Below are 11,668 nucleotides of genomic sequence, written 5' to 3' on the forward strand. Positions count from 1 at the left end.
TTTGAGTAGTGTTAAATTGCTGTAGGTTAGAACACCCCTTTCTTGTCTTTAATGATTATTTAGTTGCATTATTTTGGGTACTGACGCAATTTTATACATACTGAGAGTATTTACACCAAGACAAATTCCTTGTGTGTCCAGTCACACTTGACCAATAAAGAATTCTATATTGAAGTATCCCTCTTAGATTGCGACCACAGCCCAGTTCTCTGGGAGAATCACCCAATCAATGACTGGATGGAGATGGCCTGACAAAAATAGAGACGCAGCCGGCCTCGCGAGGAAAGCGCGCAGCACGGGTGATGCCTGCCCTGTCGATCCGCTTTTGGTCGTCGAAGGCGCTTCCAGCGGAGAAGCAAAGGCCGGGAGCTGCCGAGGTCTCCCGGTTCCCGGCCCCTCGAAATCGCGCGGCGCGGCCTTCGGGGAGCGGCAGGGAGTAGCCAGTCTCTGGCGGTTTCCACCGCGAAGAGAACCGATAACGGGGGAAGCGAAGCGACCCGATGCGACCTTAACGTCAGGCTTCTCAGCTCGGGACAAAACAGCTTGAGGGTTTCCAACCCAGGGGCAACTTCCTGGGGGGAAAGAGGAGGCGGAGAAGCCTCTCGGGGCTGTTCCTCTGGCAGGGCAACAAAGCCGGCGAGGCGGATTCTAGAAATGGGCTCTTGTCTTCGGAGCGGCCTCCGGAAGAGCTCGGAGCTGGGATCCGCGCTTCGGCACAAACGGGGAGAAGGCCGCACAGAGGGGCTCATTGGCAAGGATCCGGCGGACGGGCCAGGCCAGGCCAGGCCGGGAGTGCAGCTTCAGAAGGGCGAGCTCCTCGGCGCCGCCAGGACGCTTGCGTGCGTCCGTGCGTGCGTGCGCGCGCCCATTTCCCCCCCTCCCCTCCCCTCCCTTCCCCCTGCCCTGGGTGACATCAAAAGCCCGCCGCTGTATAAAGGCCGAGCGGAGGGGTAGGAACGGAGCAGGGCCGAGGCGGCCGGTCGGGGACTGGTGTGTGTGGAGGCGCCCGCTCGTCCGCCCATGGCTTCGTAGCGCAAGGCACTCGCCATGAACGTGGTGGGGAACTACCAGGGCCACCCGCACCCGCACCATCACCCGCACAGCGCTTTGCTGCACGAGCCGTTTCTCTTCGGGCCGCCCCCACCGCCGCCCCCTGCGCGATGTTTCCCGGCAGCGGCGGCGGCGGCGGCTGCAGCAGCGGCGGCGGCGGCGGCGTCCGACCGGCCCTTCGCGCAGGGCTGGCTCTTGAGCGCAGCGTCGGCCGAGCTGTCTCCGCCGCCTCAGCCGCCTCAGCCGCCGCCTCCAGAGCTGGTTTGTGCTGCGGCCGGGCTGGCTTCCTCGGCTTCGCCCTCTTCGTCCTACGGCAGCAGCCCCTCGGAGCTGGGCGGGCGTCTGGCGGGGCGGCGGAGGGCCGGGCCCGCGCCTGGAGCCCCGCGCAAGGAGCGGCGTCGCACCGAGAGCCTGAACAGCGCCTTCGCAGAGCTCCGCGAGTGCATCCCCAACGTGCCGGCCGACACGAAGCTCTCCAAGATCAAGACGCTGCGCTTGGCTACCAGCTACATCGCTTACCTCATGGAGGTGCTCGCCAAGGACGGGCCGGCCGCCGAGGGCTTCAAGGCCGAGCTCAAGAAAGCCGAGCCCCGCGACGCCAAGAGGAAGCGCGAACAGCCGGTAAGAATCCGGGATTATTGTTATTATTTGGGTGGGGGGTGTTTGATGCTCACGCGGAGCCTTGAAGGGCAGAGTGTTTTCTAGGATCGGCACGATGCAGACTTGGTCGGCACTCTGCATATGCTTAGGGGAGCTCGCGTCCTTAATTGTACGTGGGTACCTCGCCTCCAAATCCCGTCAAAGCAGCGCATAAACAAGTCGCGGTTTGTTGAGAGCGGGTGTGTCCCCGGGTAGCGGAAACTTGACACGTGTGCAGGAGCACCTCGGCATTCATTCCTGGCTTGAAAGGGGCCTCCCAAAATTCCAGATCTGATCCCCTGGCCTCGTTAGACAAAGCTAGAAAATTTGCTTAGTCTTTTTGAAAGTATTAAAATCTCAACCAACACTGGCAGTGGAATGGCACTAGACACAACATTGGTTTAAAACAATATCGTTAATATGTTTTTTTTTTTAAGAAGAGTGGAATCTCTTTTATTATTTCCTCTGTGTGACACTTCTGAGATGGAAATATCAGCATATACTTCCTACCCAGTTTCAGCTGGTTTGGCACTATCCACCCACAGATTTCTGCAAAGGTGCTTTTTGCAAAAGGCTATTGGACTTTCTTCAGGTTTTTTCCCCCTTCTTTCCTTTATAAACCTTTCGCTTTCAAAGAACTGAAGAAGTTTGAAACGTTTTCAAAGGAGAGATCCAGCTGCCTTTTGGAAAAAGTACCTTTGAGACAACCATGATCTGGATGATTGAGAATCTCCATAGACAGCTATTGGTTTCTATTGCAATGGTGGTGTCTGTGTCTGAATAGTACAGTTAAACCTGGTGCTTAAATACTGATTTTGTTCACAGGGCACGTAAATCCAAATTGTGATTTATCTGTTTGAGATGTAAACCAAGCTTTTTTTTTTTAATTTTTAACAACTTGAGAATTTTGTAAAGATACTCAGCACCCCATCATTCTTACAGGTATGTTTTAGTTTGAAAGTAAACACTATGAAATTTTAAGGGCCATCCAAATGATACTGTGGTCAACTTATATGAAATTTGCAGATGAGCACCATAGAGAACTACACATTTCCACATAAAGGATGTCAAACCCCTGGAGTTCCAGAAGAAGGGGAAGACAGTGGCTTTGGAGGTGGTTGGTGGTATTGTTTGGTGGGTATGGGAACCAGCTACACAAATAAGCTAGTTGTTTAACTGCGGGTACATATAGGTTAACACAAGAGGAGACTGCGTTTGTCCAATAAGCCAAACATTTAAACAGTGACAATAATCTTAACATTTACTACATTTATCAAATACAACTGCTAGGTCTTTATTTGACCTGTTTTAACTGAGTTGGATGAACGTAGACTATACATGTCATCTACAACTCTATAAAACCAATAGTAAAGCTCACTCTCACACACATTTTTTGGTGCAATAGAAAACCCATAACCTCCAAGTGAATATGGTTAAGCATTCTAAATGACCTTGGAATGCTCTTTTTTTTTTTTAAAAAAAAGGAGGCCAATCCTATGCTCCCTTCTTATTTTTTATGTTTTATGCCACATGAATCAGAAGAAAAGTTATTCTTGAATTGAGGAATGATGTAGCTGGGAGATGTTCAGTGAGTGAAAAGTTTGTAAGTGGGAAAGGAAAGCCAAAGAGACAGAAAATATGAGGTTTAAGCTCATTCTTGAATTAACAATTTCCTACAATATGTTGGATTATAAAGTTGGGTCTGGGTTCCTGCAACATATTGTCATATTTTTAAAAAGAAACGTGGGAATCCATTTTTTCCAATACATTTAAGAGTTTAGCCCTGATTAAACTTGTGCCAACAAAGCCACAGAGGCGCTCTTCTCCAACTTCCTTTGTCTGTGAAGAAATATTTCTGCAACCAGCAATATTTCTATGGGAATTCAACAAAGATGCCCTATTTCAGTTCTGGCAGGTTTCTTAATCTGAAGACTTTGGTTTCCTTAAAATGGGTACAAAAATTCCCCATCGTTTGGTTTCATCCTGCCAGTAATCTTAGGCTGAAGCCTCTGCAGCATCCCGGTTCTTTCAAGGGCCAGCCCAGTGTTAAGGTACAGCTCCCAACATTCCCAGGCACTCTCTGGGTCAGAGGTGGAGCAGTGGCAAGGAATACCTTCAAGGTAGAGGCTGAAGGTCTTGTCGAGTCCTGCGGCCACAGAAGTGATTTTGCAGTGAATGCACTACAGTGGATCTCATATTGCCAAATCAGCCTGGCCCATTAGTTCAGTATTCACTATGTTGTACAAAGCCTGAAAACTGGTTAAGTCTATAGATGAGTGTATTGTGTGAGCCCCACTTATAGCTAAGTATGGCCCCAGTCCAGCATTCTCATGCTCTGCGGTAAATCTGCTGCGTGGGAGCAGGCGGAAAACACTGGGCAGAGGATTACAGGGTCCAAACTTCTTTCCCCTGCCCGCTGCAAATTCGCTGCCTCGCCTCGCCTTAGGCGATTAGATTTCGGGCTGCCAAAAACGTGACTGCCCTCTGGCTCAAGTCTTTCAACCTCGCTGCCCTTCGGGAAAGCCGGGGACGCGGCCGCCGAAGTGGCGTGTTAAGAACGCGCTCGAAGCGCCCCAGGTTCGCAGCCATCAGGCCGGCCAGACTAAGGGCTCCTGCGGAGCCTTGGCTGGAACCAAGTGGCGCTTCTGTTCGTGACCAGGAACCGAACCTTCCAAGCTGTGCTAGCGGGACGCGGGAGGGTTCTTTTCTGCCGAACCGCCCCACCTGGTTCGAGGCGGAAAAGGCGTCGCTTCCTTCCTCACAATCTGTGGGGAAGAGGCCGGAGCTGGTCCAGCCTTGGCCTTTCTGCCCGGAGCCTCTGAAATCCCCGGGCTGAAGCGTGGCAAGCAGGAGCGAAAGTCAGCGGCTCCTGAGACGCCACTTTCTCTGCCCAAAGGCCCTTTTCGGTGAGTTGATCTCTGCAAGGGGGTTGATGAGCGCCTCACCTCCGCCTGCCTGCGCGCTCGGGCAGCCGAGCAAAGCCTTCTCCTTTCGGGAAAGGCAGGCATCACTTTGCCCCACGCGAGGTGTGATTTCTTTGGATACGAATTCTGTTTAAAATTACAGCCCCTCACAAACCCGAGGAGGCGGAGAGGAGGCGTACGAGGCGGACGTTTAGAGAGATGGGGAAACGGAGACGAAATGGAGGGGAATATTGAAGAGAACGGGATGAGGTCCCTGAGAGGCTGCACCAATGCGTCCCCTTTCCTCTTTCTCTCTCTTGGAAGCTCCAACTCCGCAGTTTTTTCAGGGCGCCCTTTCCCGTCATCCCGAGACAGAAAATTAAGGAAACTAGGATTTATGATCCAGCACATTTGGCCACTCAAAACGTAGCCTTTGTTAAGCGATTGCCCGCCATCCTACGATGCAGACCCACCCAAGCCTACAAATGCACTTGGCCGGAAATACTGGGGATTATGTGCGGCTTTGCGGTTACTCCGACAACTTCCAGCCTACCGCAAACCCATGTTCTCCAGTAAAACACCACAACACTCGGAAGGGAGACGGCGCTGCTATATCTCTTGAGTGGAGTTAAGTCGGGCTAGGCTCAGCCGGAGTCCCCGCCGAATAAGATGGGTAAAGAAGGCGTAAAACTCCAAAGTTCCGGCTCCTTTTGACAGGTGGCCAAAAGCTTTTCTGTCCAGTGCTCTTCCTAAAAGAATGGAATTTACTAACTTTTAGTGGGGTGGGAAGAACGATTTTCTGGATGGATTCCGAAGCCGAAAAGCTGTCAGATTTAACACGGAGGAGGGAGGAATTAAGATGTAATGCAATCCTTGAAGGGTTTTTTTGACCAAACTTAAGACTTTGGGGCTTCAATAATCGTTTACTCTTTTGTACTTCTTCTTAAGCAATCATTGCGTCTGCTTTGCCTTTTTTGTGTGTGCATGGTTTCTTCTGTGCCGCGGAAACTCCCTAATGTAGGACCCGCCACCATTACTTTGTTTTAGTGCTTCAGAGGAGATTAAAAGTTTCAAAATTCGTCCAAAGTTCCCTGCATGGATTTTTTTTTCTCCCGTTTCCGTTTTAAATGCTGCCTGGCTGGCATGTCTTTCTGGAAAATCTCTCTCTCTTTCCCCTCACACACACATGTACATATACATTGCAATTTGCAACCAACACTTATCTGCTCACAAGAGTGGAGTCTTTCCAAGCAAAACAATAGTCGAAGCTCTCTGCGGATTTGATTTCATTTCTTTTTTCCCCCCTTTCTCTGGAATCTCACTCTGTTAAACAAAACAGACCCTGGTCCCGTGTTTTGCTAAACTGTGTTCTGCCCAATGTCTACAGCTGTCTATGGCTCTGCTGGAATGGTGAAAATGCAGCCATTGATCCGGGACATGAAAGGCAATGATCCAACCTTTTCCTTTTCCTGAGGAGGATGAGATTCTAGTACAACCATCAAGTTTGAAACCCGCTATTGATTTTGCAAGTCGGTGTTGCCTGTTGTGGAGATTGTATCAATAAAAGTTCATGCAATCATGCAAAGATCAGTCCTAATTGCTCTTTCACCATGTCCACATTTTGTGTATGTATGTATGTATATATATATATATATATATATATATATATATATATATATGGACAACTGACAGTTGCTTCAAGTATGTATGTATATAAAATATCGCATTATAATGTATATATATATATATATATATATATATATATATATATATATATATATATATATATATATATATATATATATATTTTCTTAAGTTTTGAGTACTTACATGTATGGCATTCAGCTTTGTTCGGGTATTTTCCCACGTCATTGTAGTTGTGCTTTTAAAGTTGTAGCAACGTTTTGGCAGAATCTCATCTGCCATCATACAGAAACCTGACTACGGCAGATGAGATTCTGCTGAAACGTTGCTACAACTTTAAAAGAAGCACAACTACAATGACGTGGGAAAATACCCGAACAAAGCTGATATATATATATATATATATATATATATACACATACATACATATATAAAACGTTATATGTTATATACATTATAATGCGATATTTTATATACATACATACTTGAAGCAACTGTCAGTTGTCCATTTCGGGATCCTCTGGCCTGGATTCCCAACTGAAGTATGTACTGGGTGAGAAGTATCTCCCCTCCCCGCCTTTAAATGAACTATATTCAGTTTCAGATCTCTTGAATTACTTTTGGGGAAAAAATAAAGGGGAAGAAAGGACTGGAAAGGCACATTTCAAAATCCAGCAAATGAGTTGTTTAAAAATAAGCTTTTCTTTTTCTTTAAAAACTTAAACATATTCAACATTCTGCGTTTACATTTTCCAAGAGCCTGTATAAACTTTCTTATTTATTCAGTGCTGTTGCCCAAACTTTTACTGAAACCGCCTTGGCAATTAGGGGCTCATAATGAACATAATTTAGTAGGGCCGGTTGGGTTTACCAAACACGGCCTTCGATATTTATAAAAAGGCAGTTAATAAAGGCAAGGAATTTATTGCCTTCCTCCTGATAATCTAATAAGCCAAAAGAGCGGAGAACGCTGGATTCTTATTTACTGGATTCTTATTTACAGCCTCTCGAGGGGAATTTGCAAACAGAGGCACCAGGTAATCAAAAAGCAGTCAGGCACTGCCTCCTGTCTTTGCAGGGTGCTAAGATGCGGGGGTTACTGTGTTTATACCGATTAAGGGCGGTGGGTCTGCGCCGGAGTTAAGCCTGGGCTTAAATGCCTTCTATTGGCGCCTTCGTTTGGGCTGGATCGAGAGTGAGAAAAACGCGTGGCATTTTCTTGTATATCATTCACCCCTCCGACTCCTACTTCTGACAATCATGGCGAAGCTTTCTTTTTAAATAACTTTTTTCTCTCTCTATCTCTCCCCCCACCCCCTTCATTTTTCTGCAGCAGCCCGTGGGTTATTCTCATGCTTTAGGTCAAGGCGAAAAAAGGCTTAAGGGCAGGACTGGGTGGCCTCAGCAGGTCTGGGCACTGGAACTGAATCAATGATCCTCCGGAATTCCTGTTTGCGACGAAGAAGAATCTTAACAACTGAGGCGACGAACGAACCCAACCCGACGGGATGGCCCGGCGGGGCTCTTCGCAGCTCGCCCTTTCCCTCTTTCCTGCCGCGCAGCTCTTCCCTTCATTTGCTTTGGAAACGTCGGAGGGCCTGTGCAATGTCGGCGCCGCGGTGGAGGATGCTATGACCCTACAAAAGGAGGAGGCGAGGCCGAAAACTAGCCTGCAACCCCTTGGCTGAACTTGGATTCGAACCTATTCATACACGCGTGTCTCACTGAATGTGCAACTCTCTACTTTCTGGGAACCCCGTCGGAAAGCCAAGCCTTTGTGTCTCTCACTCCCTATTTTAAATGTGCGTCGTCCTCCGCGTAACTCTTTCGGGAATTGCGGAAGTTCTAAAGCGCAAGAGATGACCCTCCTCTTTTAAAAGCAAACCAAACCCCACAGCCCTAAAAGGGCGGATAGAGACGGAGGGGTGACTTTCCAACGGCCTGCTTGGATTTCCCGGGCGCCGCTGATTCCCGCGCTTGGAGAAAGAGAAGGAAAGCCGTCTAGGCCCCTCTCCTCGGAAGGAAGGGTGAAGTGGGGAGGGGGCAACGCGGGACCGCCGTTCCTCGGTCAGCCACAGGGCTCTTCGTCTGTCCCTGGATTTCCCCAATCAGCGATCCAAACAGCTCCCCCCCCCAATTTCGTCACCGCGGCAACCTCCCATCCTCCCACCATCCCCAGCTACCACGGGCCGTGCCGCCCGCGCACGATGTGGGTCGGTCCTTTTCGCTTCGGCGGGCCCAGGTAGGCGAAGACTACTCCGCTCCCTGCCTTCCTCAGCCCACCCTGCGTCGCCTCTGTGCAGAGCAAAAAGCGCCGCCCGGAGCAGGTTCCCGCCTCGGTTCTGAAGCTGATCCAGCTAAAACCGGTACCTCCGTCGATCTGAGATTGGATCTGGGAGCTGTCGCGGGAACGGCAATGCCTTCCAAGAAGTCACCGCGGCCGGTCGCTCGGAGCTTTTCGCTTTTCTGAAGGAAGCGGGAAATGTGACCGGTCGGCCACCGTTAAGCACTTTCTAACCACCCATTGATTTCAGCGGGAGAGTTAAGCACATTACCATAACCCTCCCGTTGAAATCCATGGGACATCACCACGCTTCCCTTTGGCTGGACGGTGCTTAGTGCTTTACAAATATGTAAATAAACAATACATCGAAGTCCTCCTCTCTCCCTCCCCGTTTTCGCCCCCCCATCCCAACCTTCCACTCCCATCCCCTTTGTTTTTATGTTGGATGTATTTAAACTACCTACGTGGGTGAATTTGATACATTGTCTGTACCGGGTTTTCTACCTCAGCTCTGTATGACCACTATCCTAAGAAACAGGTTTGCCAAGTCAAGTATTTATGAGGATTTTAAAATATTATTATTAATAATAATAATAATAAAGAAAAGCTTTATGGAAAAAGAACAACATACCACCTGGCCTTTCTCCCTTCTCTCATGACATGTTGGAGTGCAGAGAGTCAAGCCTCATTTTTTAGGACTGGCCATAGTTCTTGGGGTGTTTATTTGGGAACCCGGAAATTCCAATTATGCAAGAAACCTTGGTTAGATTCAAGCAGCAGGGAAGGAAGCTGTAAAGATGCCAAAGCCAAACCAACATGAAGAATTGGCTTTTCATGCCTTGTGCAGGTTGTTACCTCAGCACCTTGTCTTCCTCCTCAGTGACCGATGCACCTATTTTTATGCTACCATAAACTATCCAGCAACGTGAGGCTGAGGTATTTCAAGGAAATAAATGTTAATTATATTTAAACAAATATATACAGCACAGAACACGGATTTATTTGAAAGAAGTGTAATATGTTAAAAAAAAAATGCTTCATATTTATTAATCTTACTGAATGCCAGCTTGGTGTCAAGCACATACGACAGTCCTATGGAGGAAAATGTTTACAGTTGTTTGATAGTTTGCAGACCTAGCAGTATTTTTTGAAAGCCCTAGGCAGCACCCTTTCCCTCCCGCTGCCCCCACCCCCAGACATCACACAGACCCTGATTCACAACTTCCTTAAATCTTAGTGCATAAAGAAGCCTTTGAGTTGCTCTCTTGTAGTTTTAACACAACCAGCACTAAGTGAAGCGCCACGTTTAGTCTAAGCTATTTGACTTAGATTGAAACACATGCTTAAATATATCTCCATGAAACAGGGGAATTTGAAGTGATTTCAGTAGAAGAGATGTTTAGCATTCCAAAGGAATCAATAGGTTAATATAGGTTTGTCATGTTAAGACTACCCTTAAATAACAATGGGCAACTAGAATCCCATTAACTTGCCTGGCCTATTAATAATGACTGGTGCTACCAGACTCCTGATTTATTGCTGTCATATTGCTCTTCCTGCAATTAATCCAATCCAGTGTTTTTAGGAAAGACAAACAAAATTAATTCATGTAATACCAATAATTTTATATAACTGGTTCCACAGCCTCGGCTGTTTTCCTCACCACTACCGCATCCCATGGCACAAATGGTGGAAACTAGAGGACACATTGTTGATTATAATATAAAACTTTATAGGAAAGTTTTGCCAGGACCAAAGTTCTGCAACTTGAACATCTTTTTATTCCTGCAGAATCATGGTGATCTGATGCAGGAATAATTTCTTAAAGGGTTTTTATGTGCCTCATGCTAAATAATCCTTTTCTAGCTCAGATGTATTGGGCTACTATTCCCCTCATCCCCAGTCAGCATCTGCTTTTCTGTATCCTGTTCAGCCTCCTCAGGAAATCCATTGCAGCTGCTTGGTTGATTGGCAGGTCTTGTTCTGTGATCAAGAGCTAACATTACAGGCATTTGGAACTGCACCATCATATTTGCCACAAACTTTCAGGGACCAGACCTCCCAACAGCAGTTGCCTCTAACTTTAGATACAGACATTTGATGCCACTCAAATGCCACTCATGTGCATAACTGTTATGTGTAATCTGTTCTCTATCATGGCTTTTTCCATCTAGGAACCTTCCAGCTCCAGAGAATTAAAATAATAGCAACAGCTCTTAGTCTTATATAACACCCCATAGTGTTTCACAGCACTCTCTGGGGTGATTTACAATATCAGCATATTGTCCCCAACAATCTGGGTACTCATTTTATGTCCTTGGAAGACTGAGTCAACCTTGAACTCCAGACTGTGGGCTGAGTTTGTCTCACTATGGCATTCTAACCATTGTGCCACCATGGCTCAGGAAAGTCTTCCAATTGATTTTCAAAGAAATGTTAAGAGAGTGTAGGTGGCTACCTTTTTTGTGTTTCACATCAGACTCTGTCTAATCCCACCTACCCAAATGATGCATCTTTTCGGGATTAGAAGAAGATGAAATAGCCAGGTCCAGTGTGAAACCTCTCCTTTGGAGTTACTATTGCATTGGGATGGCTGAGAATCCAAGATCCAGACCAGCTCTCTATGTAATAGTTTTCTTAGGGAGAAGGGGGCTTATGAAAAGTGAGCTTGTAGTGAGGAAATTGCCATTGAAGTAAGGCTAAGGAGGACTTCCACTGGATTCCTAGCTTTCAGAAACTTATTGGGCTCAGTACACAGTACTTTTCCATAAAGGGGGCATAATTTTCTCCTCCCTACGTAGAAAGTCTATCACTTCCCTGGATAGCCATAGAGCCACTTTAAACATGCATTACATGGTCCAACCCAAACTTTGTAAAAGATAACCTTGAAGCAAACATTAGATGACTAGGTCTGATCATAACAGTCCTCTTCTATGTCTCATAGCTTCGAAGGAAAACAGAGAATTGGGATTTGTGTATCAAGTGTCTGTCCTGTGTACATATAAAAAGTACAAATGTATGGATCTGGGTCATTCACAATTCAATAGATGGAGACATACAGTAGTTCCACAGAACTTCAGGGGCGCAACAAAAAGAAGAACAAGAAAACCCAGCTTACTGGTTTGGCCAAGAAAAAACAGTATATTTA

General features: G+C 47.1%; 1 protein-coding gene across 1 annotated transcript; it reads left to right on the forward strand.

Annotated features, from left to right (window-relative positions):
• The first annotated feature begins 991 nt into the window (after positions 1-991).
• On the forward strand, positions 992-9,140 carry HAND1 (heart and neural crest derivatives expressed 1). The gene is made up of 2 exons (XM_087923072.1): positions 992-1,671; positions 7,570-9,140. Exons 1-2 carry the CDS (start codon positions 1,048-1,050, stop codon positions 7,669-7,671), a joined length of 726 nt encoding a protein of 241 aa, XP_087779198.1. The 5' UTR covers positions 992-1,047; the 3' UTR covers positions 7,672-9,140.
• Positions 9,141-11,668: the final 2,528 nt, after the last annotated feature.

The sequence above is a fragment of the Pseudonaja textilis genome, chromosome 2 (assembly GCF_049901715.1).
Source record: "Pseudonaja textilis isolate UNSWEBS1 chromosome 2, rPseTex1.2, whole genome shotgun sequence".
Classification (NCBI taxonomy): domain Eukaryota; kingdom Metazoa; phylum Chordata; class Lepidosauria; order Squamata; family Elapidae; genus Pseudonaja; species Pseudonaja textilis.

What these genes read in the sequence shown, in the direction of transcription:
- HAND1 (XM_087923072.1), top strand. Translation starts at nt 1,048, where the DNA reads ATGAACGTGGTGGGGAACTACCAGGGCCACCCGCACCCGCACCATCAC. An exon ending in AGAGGAAGCGCGAACAGCCG is followed by an intron (nt 1,672 to 7,569) that starts GTAAGAATCCGG and finishes ATTTTTCTGCAG; the next exon opens with CAGCCCGTGGGTTATTCTCA.